Source organism: Apaloderma vittatum, unplaced genomic scaffold (genome assembly GCF_000703405.1).
Source record: "Apaloderma vittatum isolate BGI_N311 unplaced genomic scaffold, ASM70340v1 scaffold2582, whole genome shotgun sequence".
NCBI classification, from domain to species: domain Eukaryota; kingdom Metazoa; phylum Chordata; class Aves; order Trogoniformes; family Trogonidae; genus Apaloderma; species Apaloderma vittatum.
The window spans coordinates 101,360-123,520 of record NW_009701730.1 but is presented as its reverse complement, the minus strand read 5'-3'; the positions used below and the strand labels follow the sequence as shown (position 1 = coordinate 123,520).

The 22,161-nt window shown below is 37.4% G+C and overlaps 1 protein-coding gene across 1 annotated transcript in view; it reads left to right on the top strand.

The window, feature by feature from the left end:
- The window catches only part of LOC104281293 (propionyl-CoA carboxylase alpha chain, mitochondrial-like), a gene marked incomplete at its 5' end in the record, with an annotated part of 95,835 nt that overhangs the window by 3,864 nt on the left and 69,810 nt on the right, over window positions 1-22,161 (top strand). The window contains 4 exons of the mRNA XM_009879240.1: window positions 2,669-2,705; window positions 5,764-5,842; window positions 13,979-14,081; window positions 18,370-18,464. Coding sequence (XP_009877542.1) covers window positions 2,669-2,705; window positions 5,764-5,842; window positions 13,979-14,081; window positions 18,370-18,464 — 314 coding nt within the window. The remainder of the gene's footprint in view (window positions 1-2,668; window positions 2,706-5,763; window positions 5,843-13,978; window positions 14,082-18,369; window positions 18,465-22,161) is intronic.

Here is a 22,161-nt window from a genome sequence, read left to right as displayed (position 1 = left end):
CATGATTTTTACAAACTTGCACCATTACTTGAACATTTTTATTTGTACAATAAAAGGTGGTGCTAAAATTATATATTTCTTTACAATCTCCAGTTTATTTTGGGAAAACGGGAGTGTAGCTAATGTGTTTTTTGAGGAAACAGCAGTAAATCATTGAGGACTTTTTTTTTTTTAAAAAAAATTGCTTTTATTACCAGTGTGGCTTTGTGTATTCTGCACATACAGACTTGTGTGTTGTACAGCGTCATAGTAGGCAGGTTTTTTGCCCCGATAGCAAACGTTGTTATTCTATCGTAAATTTTTTGCACCAAAAATCTAAAATAATTGTCCTGACTTTTTATGAGTACTCAAACTACTGCTGTATTTGTGTAATCTGCAAGTGAAACGTGTGATACTAAAATTTACTTTCTTGGGGAAAAAGATCAAAATATTTACCAGAGATTTCAATGTCAGGTTTTTTTTTGTTGTTGTTAGTTTTTCTCTTACAAGCACAGCGTATCTTTATTTTCTGTTTCAGACATGCTCTTTGAAGGCTAAAGAATTCGAATATGCGTTGACTATTATTATTGTATCTTAGAGTGTGGATTCTAATATATTTGAACTCTAAAAAAACCCCAGATTTTGAAACGGCGTGAATTAATAATTGTGCTGGGCAGATCACTTCAGCCTGTCTGCGCCGGAGCTGAGACGATTAGTACTGCTGATACAGTGCCGCTTATTACTTAAAGTTGTTTTCTGCGTGTATAAAAATACAGTGGCGGTGAAAAGTGCCCCTCAAACGATTTGCAGCTTGTCTGCTCGTGGAGTGCAGCGTATCAGTTAGCCACTTGTTTGCAGGTAACTAAGGGGAAAAAAAATTACCCTGTTTGCTTCCCCTCCTCCTCTTAATTCTGTTTAGCAAATATATGAGTGAATTTGCAAGAGAAAAGAAATGTAAAAGTTTCCTTCTCGACTCGAATCGTGGCTCTTCATCAGTCATCACTCTTCCTGCATTTTGTTCAAGAGGCTCTAATTGTCTGCATTTGGCAGGTTTAACACTTCCTGACAGAGAGGCTATTAAGGGGAAGTATTCTCGCATAACTGTCACAGGCAGGAACAAAGAACCTTCAAGCTCAATGTGTGGAAACCACTAACATTCTTAAATGACCCTTTTCATGCATTTTATCCCTTTAAGCTAAAATTTGGAGGGTGCAGGGTCATGGAAAGCAGCAAGGTGTAATAAAACAGTAAACCCTGATTTTAAATTTTTTTTTGGGAGGAGTTTTTTTTACTAGATTTATCTCTTGACTTAAAAACAATTGTTATTTGGAAAAATCTCATTAACAGATGTGACTGGAGTAAAAAGACTTAAAACTGATGTTGCTTTCAGGACTGCTTTGAACTTAACAAGCACCGATTTGTGGAGCAGACTAGCTAATGAAAGGAAATTAAATTTTCTGACAACTTCCCCTGCCAGCCCCCTTATTCTTCATGGGGCTGTTACTAGGTACTGAAGACTTTTAAAGAGGATTTTGTTTTATTATCGGACATAAATGAACCAGGTATGAACATTTCTTATGTATTTTTTTTTTAAAGTTCTGACCTGGGTGCTTTTAAAACGGATTGCCTTGAAAGCTTTAAAAAGATCGGATTTCATTTTAATGTTCATAAGTCAACCCCCATAGTTTCAGACACACTTAGCAGCTGGTGATTTCCAGACATTACTGCCTTCCATACAAATTTTTTAATGCATGTCACAGAATAGTATAAATAGTAGCAAATTTGGATGGAATTTAAGTTAATCCACGCCACTGTAATTTAACCCTTTTTCTTGCTGGTATTATGTGATGGAAATATTGTTTTCAGTAGAAGAAGCCAGGATTAACTACTGCAGGAGAAGAGGGTTTGATAACTAAAAAGTAAGCAATACTTGTATTTTGTTGTTTATTCTCTGTGTTTCCTAGTAATTTTTTCTGTACTGGGCTATAGTGGTATGAGTCAACTGAAGCAATGGGTGGCATAAGCAAACTGACTTTTCTAATTGTCATACACTAGTAATGTGCAGACTCTTAAATGGAAACAATTATGTGAATCTTCTCATTTCAGATACAGTTTCAAGTGATGCATCCAAGGTTTATCCTACATTTAGAATGAAGAAACTTGCGAAAGTGAAATACTTGTATTCTTTCTTCGATAGACAAAAAAAAATTGTCTTTAAAGAAGTTCTGCAAGATTTTTTTTCTGATTCTGATTTGCTCCCAAACAATAGAGAATCAACTCCCCCTACTGACAACAACCAGGAAAACACAAGAAATACCTGTGAGGACAGAAACGAGCTGGCAGTGGACAAACTTTAACGACCTGATTTACGGTCCATTATTGATTGTAAACTTCTAAATTCTAGCATTAAATTCCTACAACTGCAGAAAATCATTTTGCGATCCTGGTTGTGTTTCCTGTCAGCTGATTCCTCGTTGCTTTGAGTTTCTCGGTATACTAATGATGAGGTAGAATTTACATTCCACTTATGGTATTAATTTTACATTCCTCTGGCTGAAAAGGGTCAGAAGGTTGTAAAATCAAACATTAAATGAATCAGAGGAGACAGTAGTGCAATATATGACTGCCCTCAGGACATAATGCAATGGCTGATGGGATTAACGTTGGGTCTCATTTCCTGCTTTTACAGGATGCAGATGAAGCTGTCAGAATTGCAAGGGAAATTGGTAAGTTCTTAAATTAGCTATGGTGGGATTTGTGTGCCTCTCAGCAGACATGGTTGACTAAATTGAATGTGTAATGAGTAATCCCTATAGAACAAATAATGTTTTAATAGTTTTTAAGTTCCTCCGTTGCCTATAGGGCTGGAAGAATCTAGGCGTTAACACCCTCTCTTAAATTGTCATTTTTTAGCTTTGCAAACTGGACTTTACAGAACAAGTGCAGCTGTGACTTGTGGAATGTGTGTGATAGGCAGTAATGAGTTGTTTGCTAAAGAAGTTCCTTCAAAGTATGTCTGCAATTGGACATGATGGTCAGAAGTCAGGCATGCGGTGTTTCTCTTTATGGGGAGGCTGACACCAGTGGTGTTACGATCTTCGTTCTTCATTGCTCTGTGGGCTGCAATTAGCTTGAATATCGTCCAGACCACCAGCCTTTCTTCTGTGCTTTCTGGAATAAAGTCACTATTCAGCTTCTGAGTAGCTTATAGGATGGTGAAAAGAGCAACCAGCAAACTGTCTGGGACTCATTTTGAGGAAGGTTAAGTGTAGTATGTGTTTAATGAGTTTTGGCTTTTATTTACTAAAGCTTACTATTAGGGAAAATATTAAACCATATGCTTGAAATTACATGTGTTCTTAAATGCTTTCTAGAAGAAGAGTCTAATGCAATAAGAAATTTTTATTGGTTTGGTGTCTTTTTTTAAAATTTGTTTTCATATTAAGAGACTAGTCATGAGAATCTACTTAGATTTATCACAGGTGCATAATTCAAAGGCTGTATCTGCATTTGAAGCTTTTGTTACTAATCTAGCTACAAATATTTCTCACCTGTGTAAGAAGCTATGGCTGTGCCTTATGTGCCAAATAGAAATTGAGACTTAGATTTGTGCAGATGAGTATTCATCAGTGTAACACCTTTCCACTTTGAATTTAAGTTGGGAGTTTTACCCTGCACTGGTTAACTGCCCTGAAAGCCCTCAGTATAGGCTTGGCTGGCTTCTAGGCTGACACTACTGAAGTCAGCATTTCTGTGGGTCAGCCTTTATGTCCCTGTTGGGGAATCAAGTGATAACTGATACTGTCGTGGGAGCAGAAACAAAAGGAAGAGGTTATCAACCAAATTAGAACATTTGGAGGAGAACTGTAAATAAAATTTGGGTTTAGTCCTGAAAAAAAGGCATGATATTACAATTTTATTGAAATGAAACTGAACAAATAATCTTTCTTGCTTTTTTTTAAAGATTTCCTGCAAGTATTTTTAAAGCAGTTTTGATTAATGTAAATTGGAAGACACTCAGTGGCTTCCTAGATACCCTTTAAAATGCATTGTTGCTTAATTTTCTTCTGAGTTCTTCTGATGTTCTAATGACTGGTTCCTGTTAAAGTAGCACTTTGGAGATCATTAATATCTACAGATTTAAGGCTGCTTTGATATCAAGTCAATTACAGACAGCTGAGTGGTGCTTTATCTAGATGGCAAACTCTTAAATCTTTTTGGTACAAAAAAGGTTTGTGCTATGATGCTGTGTAGTGAAAGAAAAATGTCCTTTCTAGTATTTTTGCCATGCATGTTTTTACCAGTTGTTCAGTTTGCTTAAGCTTCTGTCTAATCATGACTGCTCAGAATAAAGCTCAATGATTTGTAATTGCAAAGGATCTAAAATAGCCTCTTATGTATACAGTGCATTTATTCTCTTATATAAGGTGCTTTATATGCAATTGAATACTTTCAAATTATTTTTGATTTCACTTATCCAGAGCCTCAGTATCCCAAGAATGCTTAAGTAATTATTTGAAAAAAACTAAAAATCACTGTTGGCTAGTGCTTAAAAACTTGAAACTTTGCGTCATGTTCTCTTGCTGCCTGTATCTTCTGCTCCTCCCTACTGTCTTCTGGCCAAAGACCCAGTAGCTAGCAGAGCATGGCACTTCAGGGTTGAGACACTGCCTTTACCTGTTTCAGTGGCTGTTATTTATGGATATGGATTTTCTAAGTATGAGAGTAAAACCTGCCTTTCACCTCTCATTTGAGATATGATCCCAAGCTCTCAAGAGACAGCCTGACAGAGATACTAGGCTAAATCAGGAACTGGAAGTAGTTCAGGCATGGATTGCTTATATGGGCTCTTCTCTGTAGTCTCTCTCCTCTGTTTGTCTGTGTGGGCTGTTCTTCTCTTGGGATCCTTTCTGTGGTGCTTAATCACGTTGGCTCTTTTCCTATGCTACTTCTAAGTCTGTTTGTAAGTGGCACATTAAGAACTTTTGGCTTCTTGCTTTCTGAAGCACCGATGAAACTCTAACAAGTTTCACTCTTCAGGATTAAACCGCCAAGTGCTGGCAGTTCAATGAAAGTCTATACAAAATTGAAGAAGTAAAAAACATGTTTTTGTCATGTTTCATTTGACCTGGGTTTAGTTAATACTAGCTTTTCAATAATGACTTTGGATTTATGTTGCTCATTTTTTTCTTACTACTTGTCAGTTTGGGGAAAGTCCTTTTCTATTGTAAAAAAAAAAGTGTCATCTGTTTTCTGTGATACTGTTACATAATATCTGAGCAGCATAGCTCTTGAGGGTGCTGTGTTATTTAAAATATACTGTACTAAGTGTTGATAAGATACAGGTTTGCACTGAATCTATTTAGTAGCAGTTTGTGAAGATCTCCTGCTTATATTTGCTGGTAATTTTTTGAAAAACTTCATCACAGCTATAGCTTATTTCATCAGTAACAAAGGAAAATAATTTTGTTCCTCAAGAAACATGAGCTTAAAAAGGTCAAATGCCTTTATTCATAAATCACATTGTTACTTGGGAATAATTCATTCAGTGCTTTTTTGGTATAAATGAATTGGAGAAGACAACCTTTCTCGGCTTCAGAAATCACTGCACTGACAGCTAAGTCTTGAAAAGAAAAAAAAAAATCTCTCCTCTCCCTCCAAACAAAGTGTTTTAATAAACGAAGTTATTGTCTGTTGGCATTATTGGACATGTGGTCAGTTGTCATGTTCCTCTTACCAACTGAACAAAGTTTGAACTTCTGTCTAATTGTTCCCCGCTGTTAGGCTACCCTGTCATGATCAAGGCCTCAGCAGGTGGTGGTGGGAAAGGCATGAGAATCGCTTGGGATGATGAAGAGACCAGGTGAGATGCTGTCCAAAAGCTTGCCTTGATGAATGCTGCAGTTACCAAAGTCCCATTAAGCCTCTCTGAGCTGACAGTTGAGCAGATATGAAATGTTAGACAGAAACTGGATATTATTTGGTTTTCTCCTTTTTGTAGAGTGAGCAGTACACTCTGGGAGTTTGCATATGTCTATTTAAAATGAATTTTTGCACAAACCTTACAAAACGTGGTCCATTACTTTGAGTAGAAAAAAAACACCTTTGAACTGTCGTTAGTCCAGTGAGAGACTGTAAATAACATTTTGCTGTATTCCTTTCAGAATGCTGATGTATTAATTGTCTGTGTGTTAGGTAGAATATTTATTGGCCCTGATTCTCAAACGTTAATGCATGTCATTAGTTCTGTTAAAGTTGATGAGACTGATTATTCATGTGTGGAAACACATACGGTGTTTCCAGAATGTGCTCTAATAAATTGCATACTTCTGTGTTTAAAATATTTGTCTCAGCAAACTCTTGTGCTTTTGCCTGTTTGAAATGTTTGTTTAAGCACACAGGCATTTTCATGTCTCTTAATGGTTGTCTGATTCCTAAACATTTCCCAATGCTTTGATATTGACTCAGAGTTTTACAGTCTATTCTCTGCTGCTATTCTGGCAGTGAGGAGCCTGATTTCAACCCCATGTGCCACTGATATTACTGAAAAATGTGGTTTGGGTTTTTTCAAAGACTTTAAGGAAGAGCCTATTTGAACCAAAATTAGGTAGCCTAAATGTTTTCCTTTTCCACATGGAATGAGAGGAGAACAGATGCTGGAATCAACTCAAAAGTACAGCTCAAATTTTCTTTAGTTTTAGTCACCTGAAAGCGTTACTTGTTATATTTTTTGATTTGTTTTGTTTGTTTTTGTCCTATTAAAAATTTTTTGTCTCAATCTAAAAACGGGAAAGAACAACAATGGATGGCTAGCAGTTAAATTTTAGATTTAAAGAAAATGTGGGGAGTTTTGTATTGTTTTCTGTATTTTTTTTTTTGTACCTTACTCCCTCTAGTCCATTTATATTCGAATTTAAATAGGAAAAGAAGGTTTTGTGCATTAGAATGAAGATCTAGAACAACCTGCTTTCTTACAAGGATGCTTTGTTCCTACTGCTTTAGAATCCAAAATTAGTGCCTTGATCTTGTTCAGGCAGCAGTTGCATCTGTTGGACTTGAAAGGAAGGCATTACTTTCCTGTTTTGCTCAAAAAAGCGCAGAGGAGCTTGATTCAAGTAACTGTTTAAAAATCCAAAACTGGATCTGAAATCATGATTACTAATTTGTTTTGGAGAGCAGTTGTGGTTACAGTTTAGGGAGTCACTTGAGAGAATGGATTGCTTTTGATGGAAAGTGACCAGGGATGTTCTTATTTGTACATTCGCGTACCAAATTAATGTAGTGATATTACTTTCACCCAGCGATATTTAATGATAATAATTTGACATGCATGTCTTGTTTGTGAAAAGCCTTTATTTAAAGCACTGTTCAGCTATTGTTTGTCAGTGGTGTCCGTATAATAATCCTTTTGGTTAATTACACAAGTCTTGCCTTTGCAATATAATTTTATAGAGTAACACCTAAAGGTGCTAAGAGAAAGAGCATACCTAGACTGAGTCAGAGATCAACATAGTTACTGATCCTATATCAAGGAGAAATGCTTATTTTGATGTTTATGGGTAGGCAGCATTGAAGATAAAATTAAATTGACAAAATAGTTGTTACAGGAAAGTGAAAGTGAGATTAAGAGAGCTGGAGACAGAAGCATTTTCATACGAGGTAGAGCATTTGGTTTTCTCTTATGGTTTGTCTCAAGGAAATATTTATGAGATTATAGAAGATTCGTTGTACACGTCTGTTAACTGTTATTGAAATAAGATTGTTCCTATTTATGTATCTGAAGAAGGTGACTCAGTTTGTTACTGATGAAATAATGTATCTGATAGTTTTAATATTGCATGAAAAGTTGCTGACTTTATGTATCATCTTGCTGCATCCAATGCATGTAACCCTAAAAATAAACTAATTTTCAGCTATTGGCAGACTCTGAAAAGCCTATACCTGAATGGCCTTTTCTATTTCAGGGCTCATAGATACGAGTATGATGAATTGCTGATAATCTTTTGATTTGTAAACTTTTTTTGGCTTTGTCATGCGGGATTAATTCCAAATATTATTTGAGGGAAATTAAAAAAAGCCCTTATATAAACTAATTTTGTTTGAAACATACTTTTGGACTTTCGTGATAGGGGAAATTTTTTCTTGTCTCAACTGGCTGTGCATAGTTTAAAAGAAGTCTTAAATGTCTTGTGTGGTGTAACATGGAAGTAGCCACCAGAAATGGAAAAGACCTATCTGAATTACTTAATTGCTACTATTATTCACTGTCATAACTTACTGGTGCTTCGTCTTTCACATCTCTTAAGGATCCCCATGATGAAAACTTTGTTAGATCCTCCAAGTATTATGACATTCCAGCTATAGCTAAGATTTCTCTAACTTGCAGCTAGTATTTCCAATGAAGACTACTAGAATAGTTTTACCACTGTTAGAATTCTTTAAATTTATCTTTTTTTTCTCTCCCAAACGAGTTCTTCATGTGTGTGACTGTGAGAAGTTCCCATATTGCCCCTGTCTCTTTATATGGATAGGGCTGCTGTTTTATTTCTTCATATATGAACCCCTCCTAACTTTATTGCTCTCTTCCAAATTTTCGTCAAGTTCTAGCGTGGAACTTTGTTGTGGTTCAAGCCACTAACCAATGTCTGAAATTAAAAAAACCTCTATTTTCTCTCTAATGTAATCCCTAGTCAGTTGCCATGACTTCTGTAATTTAGGATGTGATTTCTTAGGATAATAGATACTTGAAATTATATTGAAAATGAAGTGCAGGTTTCTGAAGAGCAGTTTATGCTGACTTCAGGTTTGTAAGTTCTTCACAGCCTGAGCAAGTTCTGCAGCTGTATGTATCTAAAAGTACTTCTGCCTTAGTGAAGTTGATAATGTCAGCTCTGGTCTCGTGTTTGAAAAGAGCCTCTGTGCTTGCATCCCAGAGAGCTTGAACTGAAAGTGCTTTCCAAATGCAGGCAACATGAAATTCATCAGAAAGCACAACAGAACGTGACTATGGTAGGTGTCTGAATATTTAGAAATTTTCTGAATCATTCCTTCTTTGACTGGAGAAACTGAAGGCTCTCTTGCATTTAGTATGCTTATAACAATTGTACTTGTTAAGTCTTTAGGCTTCATGGCTTCAGATGGTCCGCTGGCATCTCTGAAAAGGAATTCATTTGAGGGTACTGTCCTTTCCAAAGAACAGATTTAAATTTTCTGACAGAGATTGCAATGGATCTCTGCACAGTAAGATGCTTACTGGCATGTAGGTTCAGAATCGTAGAGATCAGCATACAGGAACTGCAGGCATTTGTTTTAAGTTCTGTGGATTTGCAGATAGTAGTTTCAGCTTCATGCATAACTTGGAAGATAATTCAGCACAAATTTGTGCTAATTCTGTGCATCCCCCTGCAGTGGTCTCAACTTCTGTAATTTTTTGCAGATATTGAAATCTTCCATGCTTAGTATCTGTTTTGAAAGCTTTCAGCAAGGCAGCTTCCAGCAGCAGGTATTTGGAGAGATGAAAGACTGCGCCTTTTAAGTTATAACAGGAAAATATAAATTGTCCTGTTACTTGAATTCTTTCTTGGTGCTCATGCCAGTTTTGTAAACTTAAGTCAGATGTCTGCTTTTCAATTCCAAGAACCCTTGGTAACTTCTGTTCTGTGGTCCTGTGGTATCTTGCTTTATTTACTTCCCCTGCTCCACAGTTGTTGCTCTTCATTGGGATGGTACAACAGGATACCTGGGAGAACTACCAGCAAATTTGTTTTTGTAGTCTGCAGTCATTTTCTGCAGTTTCCCCCTTCAGAAACATCTGTTGAAGTTTTTTTCCTGACATTATAATCTTTGAATGGCTTTGAAGGAATGAGCAGTGGAACTGAAAGAAGTGAAAGTGTTAATAATAATAATAACAACAAATAAAACCCCAAATTGTGAACTCCCTACCTCCCGAGGCAAAGGAAATATGAAGTGTGCAGTATGAAGGGACAATGCTTAAAAAACCTGAACAGCATTCCCTATTACAAGCCTGTACATTGAGTTTTATTACTTCCTCAGAGCAGTGTTTTTGGCCTATTGGACTGCTTTGCAAAAAAGAGAGTGTGGGTTTGGCACCCTTGGTCTGGCTGCACAAGTGAATGCTGAGGAAGTGTTTAGGTAAGGAGAAGTAGTCAACTGATAAGGGAAGAACAGTGTTTCCTAAAAACCGTTTTTGTAGTTTTCTTTTTTCATTTTTTAAAAAAAACCCCAAAATTTCCATGCCAGGTACATGTGTAAACATATATAAAATGCTCTGGCTAGATCATTTTATTTTATTTTTTTTTATATCTGGAGTCAAGCTGAAGCAATGAATATTGGTTTTATGTGTAAAATCACACCATGTTTTGACTATTTATTGGTTACCTAACTTACCAGTCATGGCTTTAGAGAGATTCTACTGTACTAATAGTTATCAGACATCTGTTTTTAACTAGATGGCCTTTCTAGTTCTGGCTTTGACAAGAAAAGACTATTTCCTGATATTACATGATGACGGCAATCTTTTTGCTAGTATCTGGCTACCTCCAAAGAGAGAGATTGTTTTAAAGTGGCAATGCTTTAATTGGAAGGTTAAACTAGTTCCTGAATAATAAATTCCTGGGGAAATTCCCTTGTATTGGGTTCCAGGTAGAGGATGATCTGGTGACTTTGAACCAATAATCCAGCTGATTTTCCACTCATCTTGTTGTGCACCTGTGTAGACTGTAACGTTCTGCCTTGGCAGCAAGGAAGTCGTGGGAGACTATTAAGGTCTTGCTAAAGTTGAGGGAGATATTTGTCGTTCTTCTGAAATTCATAGATGTTGTCACAAAAGACAAGTAGATTGTTCAAGTGTGGTAATATTGATAAATTAGTTCTGTTTTCAGTTATGTTGTCATGTGTCTAGAAATAGCTTTCAGGAGATCTGGCTCCATGACTCTTCCCTGGAATTAAGTGAGGTTGATCAGCTCATAGTTCTGATTATTTTGTGTTTTTCTGAAAGATAGGTGAATATTTGTCTTCCTTCAGTCATTGGGATTCTCTGCTGACCTCCAAAACCTTTCAAAGATGATGCAGCAGTCTCACGATAACATAAGCTGCCTCTCTTAGCATCCTGTCTGGTCTTCCTGACTTGTAAGGATTGATTTCTCAAGAAGTCCTTGATTCTATCCCCTTCTGCTACTGGTAATTCCTGTTCTTCAGCTCATCTAATGTCTGTGTTGAGAACTTGTCCCCAGCATTCATCAGAAACCTCCCAGCTTGCTTGTATTCTTTCGTGATGTTTTTCCAGTGGATGTCAGGGACATTAATTTAAAAAAAAGAAACCAAAACAAAACAGTAGACCTCCTCTGCCCCAAACAACAATGAAGCACCCCTCTCAAACAACCCACAGCCCCAAAAACCCAAACCAAAACCACACAAAGACTCAAGATCTTGGGAATTGAGTTGCTTAAAGAAGATTTTGTCCTCTTAGCTTGAGTGGATGAACTATTACCAAATCTGCACTGCTATATTACTCTTCCTGCCCTCTTTCTTGATCCAGACCTTCCAGCTCTCACTCTCTTGTCCTTTCCCAAGAAGAGATCCATATATTTGACCTGCCCTTTATTAAAAAGGGCAAGCCTATCCTACTGCATATTTTAAAGATTGGGTAACCATTCACTGGAGCACTGCAGGTGTGATCTGTCCCATCATGGCAGCTATTGTAAGAATGCTGCTGTTCTGCTTGCAGGCTCCAGCTCCTGTTTGTTTTCTTGGCCATATTCCTTTACATACAGCTGCTTGAGGTGGACTTCTTTTGACTTCTTTTTTACTTTGATGCTTCTAGGTAGGCTTTGGCAGCTCCCACCAGCATGACCCACCCTGTCCCTGAGGAGCAGTGTTTCCCTGACTGCCTTAGGCACGGGCTGTGGTGATCTTTCAGCCCATCTGCTCCAAGTGTAGCTTGGGTCAAGGCATCTGGTGTGTGATGGGTACCTCAGCAACCGGGGCTATAAAGTCACCCTGTGTTCTGCATGGTGCCATGCTTGTTAGCAGTGCTCTGCCTCACCAGCTCTGTGGCTGAAGGTGGTGAAACTCTGGAACAGGTTGTCCAGAGAGGTGGTGGAGGCCTCATCCCTGGAAGCGTTCAGGGTCAGGCTTGATGGGGCTCTGAGCAACCTGATCTAGTTCAAGATGTCCCTGCTCACTGCAGGAGGATTGGACTAGATGACCTTTAGAGGTCCCTTCCAGCCCAATACATTCTATGATTCATCCATGCAGAAGGCAGCTATGGGCCCCTCTCTGTCACAAACCAGTTATCAGTCTGTGAGTTGAGAAGCAGCTATTGGAAGGTAACTGAAACACCTAAATGCAGCTTCTCTGCGTATGGGGTGGGAACCCAAACAACCCCACACCTGCTACTAAAAGTTACTGAGAACCTAAGAAGAAATGTTAGCAGAAATCTTGCCTGAATAAATAACTTACAAACAAAATGCTAGTACTCCCTGTTCCCTCCCAAACCTTGCTGTGAAAATTACCTCTGTGCAGTAGTTGACCAAAAGTCCTCCTTGGGAGTAACTATCAGATGTATCTCCTGCCAAAGCCCCCGTTAGCTGCTTCCGTTTGCTGTCATCCTTGCATACCAACTCAGCTGGTGTTCCTGCAGTGTGGGGTGCCCAATATTGTCTAATGGACAAATGAATACTTGTCCTCCTCCTCCCTTCCTGCCTCTCAGTCTAGTGCAAGTGGGTGGCACCAGAAGGTGGTGAAGATGGCAGCCTTAGTAGGCATTTGGTGATGAGAGTGTGGGTCTTTGTGGTGCTCCTGCTCAGGAACTTTCGGACTGGAGAGCCTCTTTGTTTTGGGTCATGGTGTAGAGGTGTCAGTGATGGCCTTCGTATAGAGGTGTGAGGTACGTCAGCCTGAATCATTGCGTCTTGTCAAATATCAGGACTTGGTTGAACTGTAAGCAGCTTGTTGCTTGTATGGTCACCTATACCTGGGTCTAGATAGAGGCTGTAAGCTCAGATTTCCCTGTCCTAAGTTCCTCAGTACTTCTTTTCTGGGATTAGTGGTGACAGGAATGTTTTGGACTTGGTCTCTTAAATCAGTACAGTTGTGCTGTGTGGGAAGCGCAAGGGCTGTTGCTTGCTGAAAGGATAATGCTCCAAATACAAATTCTCTCTTTTTTTTTTTCCCCAATATTCATAAAGAGACTCAGACCCATCTCCATTTGGTTAGTATGATCACTTTAAGGAAGGTGAAGTGTATTTATGGTAATTTTTATCTCTGAACAAGTATAACTGCACAGATTTGTAAGATACAAACAATGTTAGAATGCCTGATGGAGATAGTCATTCCTGTTTACAATTTAAGAAAATTTACAGATGTATGGATTAGATAATTGGACACCTGATTTTTTTTAACAAGTTTTGCAGTTTAGATTTCTAATTAGCACATACTTCAATGAAAGGAAAATAGTTAATTGTGTGTAAAATGATCTGATATAATGTTTATGAAAGGAAACAACCTTTGATATAATAGTTAAAATAGTTCCAAATCTGTTTAACTAAGAAACATTGTGTATGGCTGATTGCTACCTCACTTTGGTTTTGGACAGATCAGGTAATGTACAGGATCACAAATCATAAATCTTGACGTCTCTTTTTCTGTTTACTAAGTAATTCAATGTAAGTTGTTTGGTAGCAGTTATGCCCCATAAAAGTTTCTGCCACGAAAAATAAAATTAATACCTACAGAATCTTACAACCTTTATTTGTTTGAGTAACTACATACATAAAAGAGAAAACAGAAGGAAGTATGTGGAATGTGCAGTATAATATACTTTAATGAATCAAATGCAAATGGTAAAACATGTTTTTTGGATGTGTGTGTTTTGCAACATTGTTGGAATGAAGAAGTTCCTTGTTGTATGCTTCAGAACTTAATTTTTTAAATAGAGATTTTTTTTTTTCTTGTTTGCTTTTTTTTCCCATTATTTAAGGGAAGGTTTTAGGTTTTCCTCTCAAGAAGCTGCTTCAAGTTTTGGCGATGATCGCTTACTGATAGAGAAGTTCATTGATAACCCTCGTCACATAGAAATCCAGGTTTGTATTATTATTACTATTACTACAAGTCACTGTTTATTTATTTAATAAAGCTGGAACTCATAAATTAATCAGAGTTCAAAACATTTCAAACACTCCGCTAAAAAAGACTGAGAGTCTTGTATTTTCCTGTGTCTTGGGCCATTGCTCACACTGCACGGCTATCATGCACGATACAGCTTTCCTGTTTTTATTCCCCAGCCTTTCTTTAGCAAAAAGACAATGAAGCTCAATTCGTTGAGGAGGGGAAAAAAAAAGGCAAAAAAGTTGTAGGCATCTGTCCTGAGGGCTGGAATTTGAACTCCAGGTCCTCAATGCAGTACTTGAGCGCAGCTGAGGATGTCGGAGTTCAAGCTCTGCAGTGCTAACTTTTTTGCTTGCAAGCTTTAGGTAGTTCTGTCGGTATTTTGGATTCTGAAGTATCTTGGGAGCTTGGGAGAATTTGTGTCCTCTTTTGGGCAGCTTGTGGTTCAAAATCAGGACTTGTTTGTCTCGGACAGGCTCTGTAGTAAAACTATGATTTTAAAATCTGTGATGTGTTTGTTCTCATGTAGACAACTAAATCGGGTTTGTCAATAGCCTTGAAATAATCTTTCAAGAAATCTATATGGAGTGTGTCTGATCCTCAGCAGAAGTTTAACGTATTTTTTTCCAAAATATAAACTCTAAGTTGTGGTGGCGTTTTCTTTTGCAGTGAAAGCCTGAAGTATTTTGACAGTGACTCAATAACTGAATTAAAAAAACAATGAATTTGATAGTGTGGAATGATTTGTAAGAGAGAAATATTTAACATTTTTTACTTGGCCAGATATATGCCCACAATCTGATACTTCCCATGTTTTAATTTGTTTTGTGTGCAAAGACTAACTTACTGCATACGTGAAATGAAGAAACAATCTGTAAAAAGGAAATTTAAACCCCAGCCTGTTCTCTTTTTAAGAGTCAAGGAAAGGTGTATAGTGAACATTTATCTTTAGCATCGATCTTAGGTTACAAAAGAGTTCAGGTTGGTAGAGCATCTTCCTATATTCTCTTGTAATAGTTAATAGTTTTTGGCTACCTAATGTCTTGGGTTTTTTTTTCTTTTTTTTTTTTAGAGAAGATATGCAAATCGGTATGCCCTAAAGATTGTTCCTTTAAGTGCTTGCAGATTTGGGAGCTTCAGCAGGTTCCTACTAACTCTTTAACGACTAAAGCTAGAGGAGATTTGATTTTTCCATACTTTCATGAGTTTGGGACAGGTTTTACGCTTTTGATTCCTTTAGGTTCAAAAAAGGTTACCTTAAAAAAATTAGGCAGTGCTGTAGAAACAGTCAAATAATTTCACCTAGATCAAACAAAATAATATTACCATTAATAATTTGTTTTATTTATAATAAAGTGTATGATGAATGTTGCTTTCCTCAGACACTTTGTTGGTACTGTTAAACAATATCATGGCATATCAATTTAACTTCGTGTTCTAATCAGCTCTAGGACGTTGACCTTGGTTCATTTTCAGACTGCTAAATATACAAACAATTTCAGATCAGATGCCAAATATTTATTAATTTAGCAGTAACTTTTAAGTAGAACTTTTTTTTTAATCTTCTCATATAGCTCCAAAGCATTGGTACTTAAAGTTGTTAAATAAGGAGTTTCCTGTGTCTAGCTATAAAACAATCACTTTGTAAAACATGAGAAAAGACTAAAACAATTAACAGGAAAATAGAGTCCAAATAGACTTTATGCTTGAACTGATTTGAAGTCTTGTTCTCCTGAAATATCTGATATAAGGGCCTGAATTTAAAGTAAAAGTACATGGAATGTCTATTACTTGGCTAAATAGTAGTCCTACAACTGGAAACAGAATTTAATTGAATCAGGTAAAAGAGACTGTGATACATTATCTTTAGTTATTGTGGCACATAGATGTAGATAGCATATACTAACATCCTAATCATGTAATGCTACAATACAGGATCTCTTAGAAATATTTAGCTGTTTAGAAAAAAATGCTGCAGCTGTGACAGGCCTTTTTAGGGAGATGTGTCCTAGAATCTCACGTCATTTCAGAGATGAGAATTCCAACATTCTGTAAATGTCTTCTCAAATATAACTGTTTTATGAAGTATCCTCTTTAGTTTCTGATAATGAAAGTGGCAAACTCAAAATGAAATTAAAAGCCTAACACTAGATGTTGCTTGGCTTATCTATTTATAATTATGTTTTCATGGTAGATGTTTATGTATCTATCTCTTTGAGCCATATTAACTGATAATGGAAAAACATTCATTTTAAGATCCAGATTGCAGAAATTAAGTAGAACAAGAAATGTGCTGAAGTGAAAGAAAAATATTTACTAGTTGGCCTGAAAAATATTTTATTATCTTCTTCAGGAAAATACAGATATAGAGGAGAGAAGCACAGGAACTCATTTTTATTGAAATATTCCAGGACTTTTGGGTTTGTTTGTTTAGGTGAGGCTGAATTCTGTGGAACATTATAGACTTTCTAACAATGAAACAAAAATGCTCACAAAGAATCATTCTACTTAAAGGGCAGGTATTTCTCAAGTACTATACTGTGCTCTAGAGATAGTGTTTTAATATTAAAAAAAGAACAAAAAAACCCAAACCCTGACCAAATACTCATTGATCCTCCCAGACTGTTTTCTGTAGAGCTCTGTGGTGTTTAGTTCTGGGTTGGATGAGTTAGGACCTGGGTAGGAAGGTGCTTTAGACACTGCCGTTTGGTTGGTGGTTTTGTTTTGTTTGTTTTCTCTCTTCTTCTGCTTTGTACCCAGTTGCCCCTTACAGAATGTAGCAGTTGGCTGGAGTACCCTGGTGCTGCCCGTGCTAAACCTCCTCCTGGCCAGGGAAGAGGCTTCGGGGACACGCTGCAGTTCAGGAAATCCTAAAGCCACGAGTCTTGTAGAGCTCTTTGGAGAGTATTTTTTTTTTTTTTCCCTAGAAAGATTGATGGATTTCTGAGACCGCAACAGAATTTTTGACGGAAAGATGTATCTGATCCTGCAGGGTTCGGAGCAGTCTGGATCTGGTGCTGCACAGTTGTCTCCATGAGATCAGTACCTCTTTTTCGGTCACATCTCCCCAGATTATTCACGCATCAGCAAACATTGGTGTCATAGATGCAGGAATTCATCTTGCTTAGTGCCATACTCACTCTGTGGTGCTAAAAGGAATAATAAATAATACAGATTCGTTGTCACAAATGCGAGTAGATATGGTTGAGTTCACGCAGTTTGAGGAAGATTGTCTCCTTTTTTTATGTTTTCGGTTTTCAGTGTAGAACTGCACTATTAGAGAATGAAGCATGAATATTGGCACAGATTCCTGCGGATCAGAGCAGGAAGATAGGTGGAAAAAAAATGGATTAGAGGGAAAATTTTATAAGGAAGGAAGGGAGCAGGTGTAGTCTGCAATGAAAGAAATTGTTCCAAGAATAAGTGAAGAGTATAACATTTTTAGACTGGAAGAAGTCTACTTGAATCCTCAATTCCAGTATGCCGCTATTGGAAATAACTGCTCTGTACAGTTAATTTCATAAAAGGGAGAGAGTTCCTATTCTTTTTTTTTTTCCTTCCAATTTGAAGTTGCAGAATCAATTGAGAGTTCAGTTATGCCGAACCTTGTGTGTTTTCTAGCATGTAATTTAGGAAGTTGGATCTAGATACTTACTTGACTGTGTATTTAACTCGTTCAGGTAGCTGCAGCCAAGAACTGTAGTTGACATTTGATTTTTAAAAAAATGCCTTGAAACTACTGCTTTGCCATTGAAAATACTCAAGAAATAGCAAACTTTATTCTCCTTAATAAAGGGTTGCAAAGTTCCTGAAGTTTTTTTCTTTTCTATGTTTTCTTTTTAGTTAAAGGCAGGATGCTGTGATTTGCCCAGAAGAAATTTCCATTAGTCATTATTTTTGAAGTTTTGTGTAATTCAGGAGGAAAATTTGCCATCCTTTGAGATTTTCTCTCCTTAGTTGACAGAGGATATGATTTCACTGTGCAGTGCAACTATAAATGCTTGAAAATGTAGTTTTAGTCTTATTTCAATATTTTGATTTCTGATCTCTTATCTTTTGGGAGCTTCTCCCAGATTTCAGTGTGACGTTTTTCCCCATGTATAAACTATATTCAGAATATTAGGGAGCATTTAATTAGTACTTCATATAGAAATAATTATCTACATTTAGTTTTTTAATAAACTGAATGCTACATAAAAATATAGTGTCAAAAGACCATATGAATACATCTGTTTGTTAGTAACAGCATGTTATTTTTTTCAGGTTTTGGCAGATAAACATGGTAATGCCTTGTGGTTAAATGAGAGAGAGTGCTCCATTCAAAGAAGAAACCAGAAAGTTGTGGAGGAAGCACCAAGGTATGGATAGTATGCTCTTGATTTCATTTATTGTACAAATGTGTACAATTTTTATTCTCTTGCAATCCGCAAAGAAAATAAATGTTTAAAGTTATAGTCACTTGACTGTAGTGCGATTTTTCTTACACTTGAGGGTATTTTGACCTTACTTTGTGATGTCTTTCTGTACAAAGAAAACAGATGTTGTGCTGTTAATTTTTTTCATAATCTTCTATAAAATGGACGCAGATCTTATCAAATATGGTGTATGAGCTGTTTTTTTTAAATATATTTAAGATTTTTTTCTTTGCTACTCTACTTTTGGATTTAAAAGTAAAATATGGAATAAGTATTCATTTTACCACAGATACACATATTTGACTATATCATAGTAATTGTGAGAGAGCTATGTAATACTGTTTATTTCTGTTTGAAATGGAACACAAAGTACTAAATAGGCTACACCACTTTTAGAACCATTTATGGTAATGAAATATAGATGTAGGTGTCTGTCCAGTAACTCAAAAACTATGATCTTAATTTCACTGATTTAACATGCAACTGCTATGCTAGGTGTGATCTTCCTGTGTTTTCTGTTGCATAGCATTCAGTGGAGAATATATGTTAAAAAAAAAAAAAGGGGCAGGAGGAAGTTCTGATTTCAGAAAACCAGATGTAGGTATATCACTATGTGTGGGAATTCCCAGTGTAATGCGTTCACCAGCTGAGATGGGTTTGCCGTTGTTTTACAGCACAGAACTGTGTGATGCCACAATTTAGGATGTGAGGAAAAGCACATCCTGCAAATGATTTTTTTTTTTTTTAAAGGCAGTATATAGGTTAACAGTTGATCATAATTGTTGGACTGGCACTGTTCCTGACCTAGGTTTTAAAGGAAAAAATGAATTTTAAGGGTACAAACCCACTGATAAATGCTTAACTAGCTTTTTTTGCTTCCTGGTAGTGTTTGTGGGTTTTTCAGAAACCTTATGCCCAAGGATCTTACTATGTTTTTACTTATGAATTTTGAATACTTCAGGTCCTGCTGTAATGTGCGTGTGCATTTAGGTATATCTAAGCATTTGACAGTCCTTTGCATCAGGGGTACGTGTAACGTGCTGCCTGCCACTGCTGCCTTCTCATTCTCCATGCCTGTGATCAGTTAAAGGGAGTTGATAGGACTTTCTCTCATCAGCCAGCTGTGATCAGAGTATTTTCTTTCATCGGAAATATCCACCTTTTAACTTTCTTGGACTTCTTTGTTGGAGTTGCCAGTAAGTTTTTCTCATCCTCTTCTGTAACCCTGCAAAAGGGTGCAGACAAGTCAGTAGCTTCCAAAATTTGGTGTGAAAACTCTTCTCCCTTGTTGTTGCATGTTTTAGACCTCGTCAGACTTTTATTGACAGCTTTGCAAGCTTCATGTGCCTTACAGCCACTTACAGTTGGCTGCGGAATGCATTTAGTTACAAAGGGTTATGAGGCTGTTGCAGGTAAGCAGGATGCTAACCTCTCTGTGACACCAAAGCTTGAAATTAGTCCTTCCTGTTGAGGGTCTTTTGGCTCTGAGAAGAATTTCTGTGGTTTTCTTAAAGCTAAGTCTGCAACTCTTGAATTTATCCTTACAGGATCATTTTGTGCTTGAATCTCCAGTTTTTCTAGGGATGTTCATTCTCTTGTTAGGAGAAAAAAAAAAAATCTCTTGGGGAGCGAAAGCTCCTCGCACCCTGATGAGGTTACAGTATTCAAGGGAGCTCTGGTCGTCAGAGTGCTCAATCCTCCAATTTCCAATAGGAGACCAACAAGCTTTGCTTATGCTGTTTTAATGTAGTCAGATGTCCTGCTCTGTTCTGGGAGGCACAGAGTAAGATGCATCTGATCATTGCCAGTTTTTTGATTAGTGCTGGGCAAGGTTAGTGCTCTGCAAAACTTACAACTGTTTCCAGTATTTTTCTTTGCTTCCAGCTTCATACCATGTGGAGGATGCTGTTGGCTTCACATTTCACCACAGTGGCTGAAATTTAAACAGATGAATAACATTTAATCACCTGTTCCCTCCCCCCACCCCTGCTTAATTCACCTTTTGTTCCTCCTCTGCCCAAACTCTTTTCTATTCATTTTGAGAGACAGTTGCTATGAAACAGTGTACTTTGGCAATAAAAACTGCAAGGGTGTGTTTGTATTTTCCTGTATGTTAGAGTGATTAATAAGGGATTCTGCCCCATGTGGCCATAAGTGTATGAGAAAATCCATTGCTCCTTTCAGATCAGCCTAAAGTAAATGGATCAATGGAAAGTAAACATACAAGAGTCTTAGCTGACTTCAATAACAGAGCGTTCTTAAATTTGACTTTGAGAGGAACATCCTATCTAACCTCATAGAAGCTTTTTAAAGCATTTTAACTTTTGCCACACTACTTGGGTGAAAAGATGCCCATCTTTTCAGAGGCACTTGGGTATCTGTGCTGTTTGCTGTCCAAAGTCAAGGTTTTTAGAGCGTTGTTATGGAAGAGTGCCACACAAAGGTCATTCCACTCACTGTGATTGTCCAGCACTGTCCTTCTCTAAAACAGTCAAAGAGATTAAATATTTGATCCTCTGTGGAATACCATTTAGAATTGCAGAACCGTTTAGATTGGTAAAGGCCCTTAAGCTTATTGACTTGAACTATAAACACAACACTGCCACGTCCACCACTAAACCATGTCCTGCAGTACCACTTCTACACGTCTTCTGAATACTGACTTTACCACTTCTCTTGGCAGCCTGTTCCAGTGCTTGACAACCCTTTTGATGAAGAAATTTTTCCTCGTATGCAATCTAAACATCCCCTGGAATAACTTGAGACTGTTTCTTCTTGTCCCTCTAGACCTTTCACCAGCTTCATTGCTCTCCTTTGAAGGGGTTCTAGCCCCTCAGTGTCTTGTAGGGAGGGGCCCAAAATTGTGCACAGTACTTGAGGAGTGGTGTCTACCGTATCTGAAAATGCTGAGCTTCAGCACACTGAGTGTTAAATCTTCTGTCAACATATTCAGGTCTGTCTTAGACAAGTAGTGATGGAACAGTGCTCTGTCATTGTATTCTGTCCTAGCATGCAACATGTGTTAGTATCTATCCACTGTGACGAAGTCCTTAGAGCTTGATAGCTGCCTGCTTATTCTCCTTTGTTGTTTCTGCTTTTCTCCAATGATTCCATGTCTTTTGGATCAAACCTTAGCATCCAAGGGTTCTGGAACAAGGTGATTCCTAGGACAGTCTCTTAGCCATTTCCCCAAATTTCCCTGAGTTTAATCTCTTCCTAGCTGCGTATGTTCAGAGTTGAGATTGCCTTTATCTCTCCCAGATGCTAGTTTTATGTTGTCTTTTGGAATTGAAAACTGTTGTTTCAGTTCAAAGGACAAAAGTGTATATTTCTCTTTCTTCCTGTAACAGAAAGATCTGAGAGGTTGTAGATTTAAAAGGAAGGCTGTTTTACCAGTAAGTACCTGCACTAGTATGCAAGCAAAACAGGTGAGCTATTGTTGTGGCCTTTTTTGTGTGTTCCATTGTTAGTTTCTTTCAGGAAGGTTTCTATCCTTGGAAGATGCACAGACAGTAACTTCTTTAACTTTCTCCAAGCACTAAGCTTTCTTGGAAAGATCTCAGTATGATGCCAGGAACCACAGGATCATATTTCAGGTTAACTGTCAAGGTGCTACTTGGAGCCACTGAAAATTTGAACG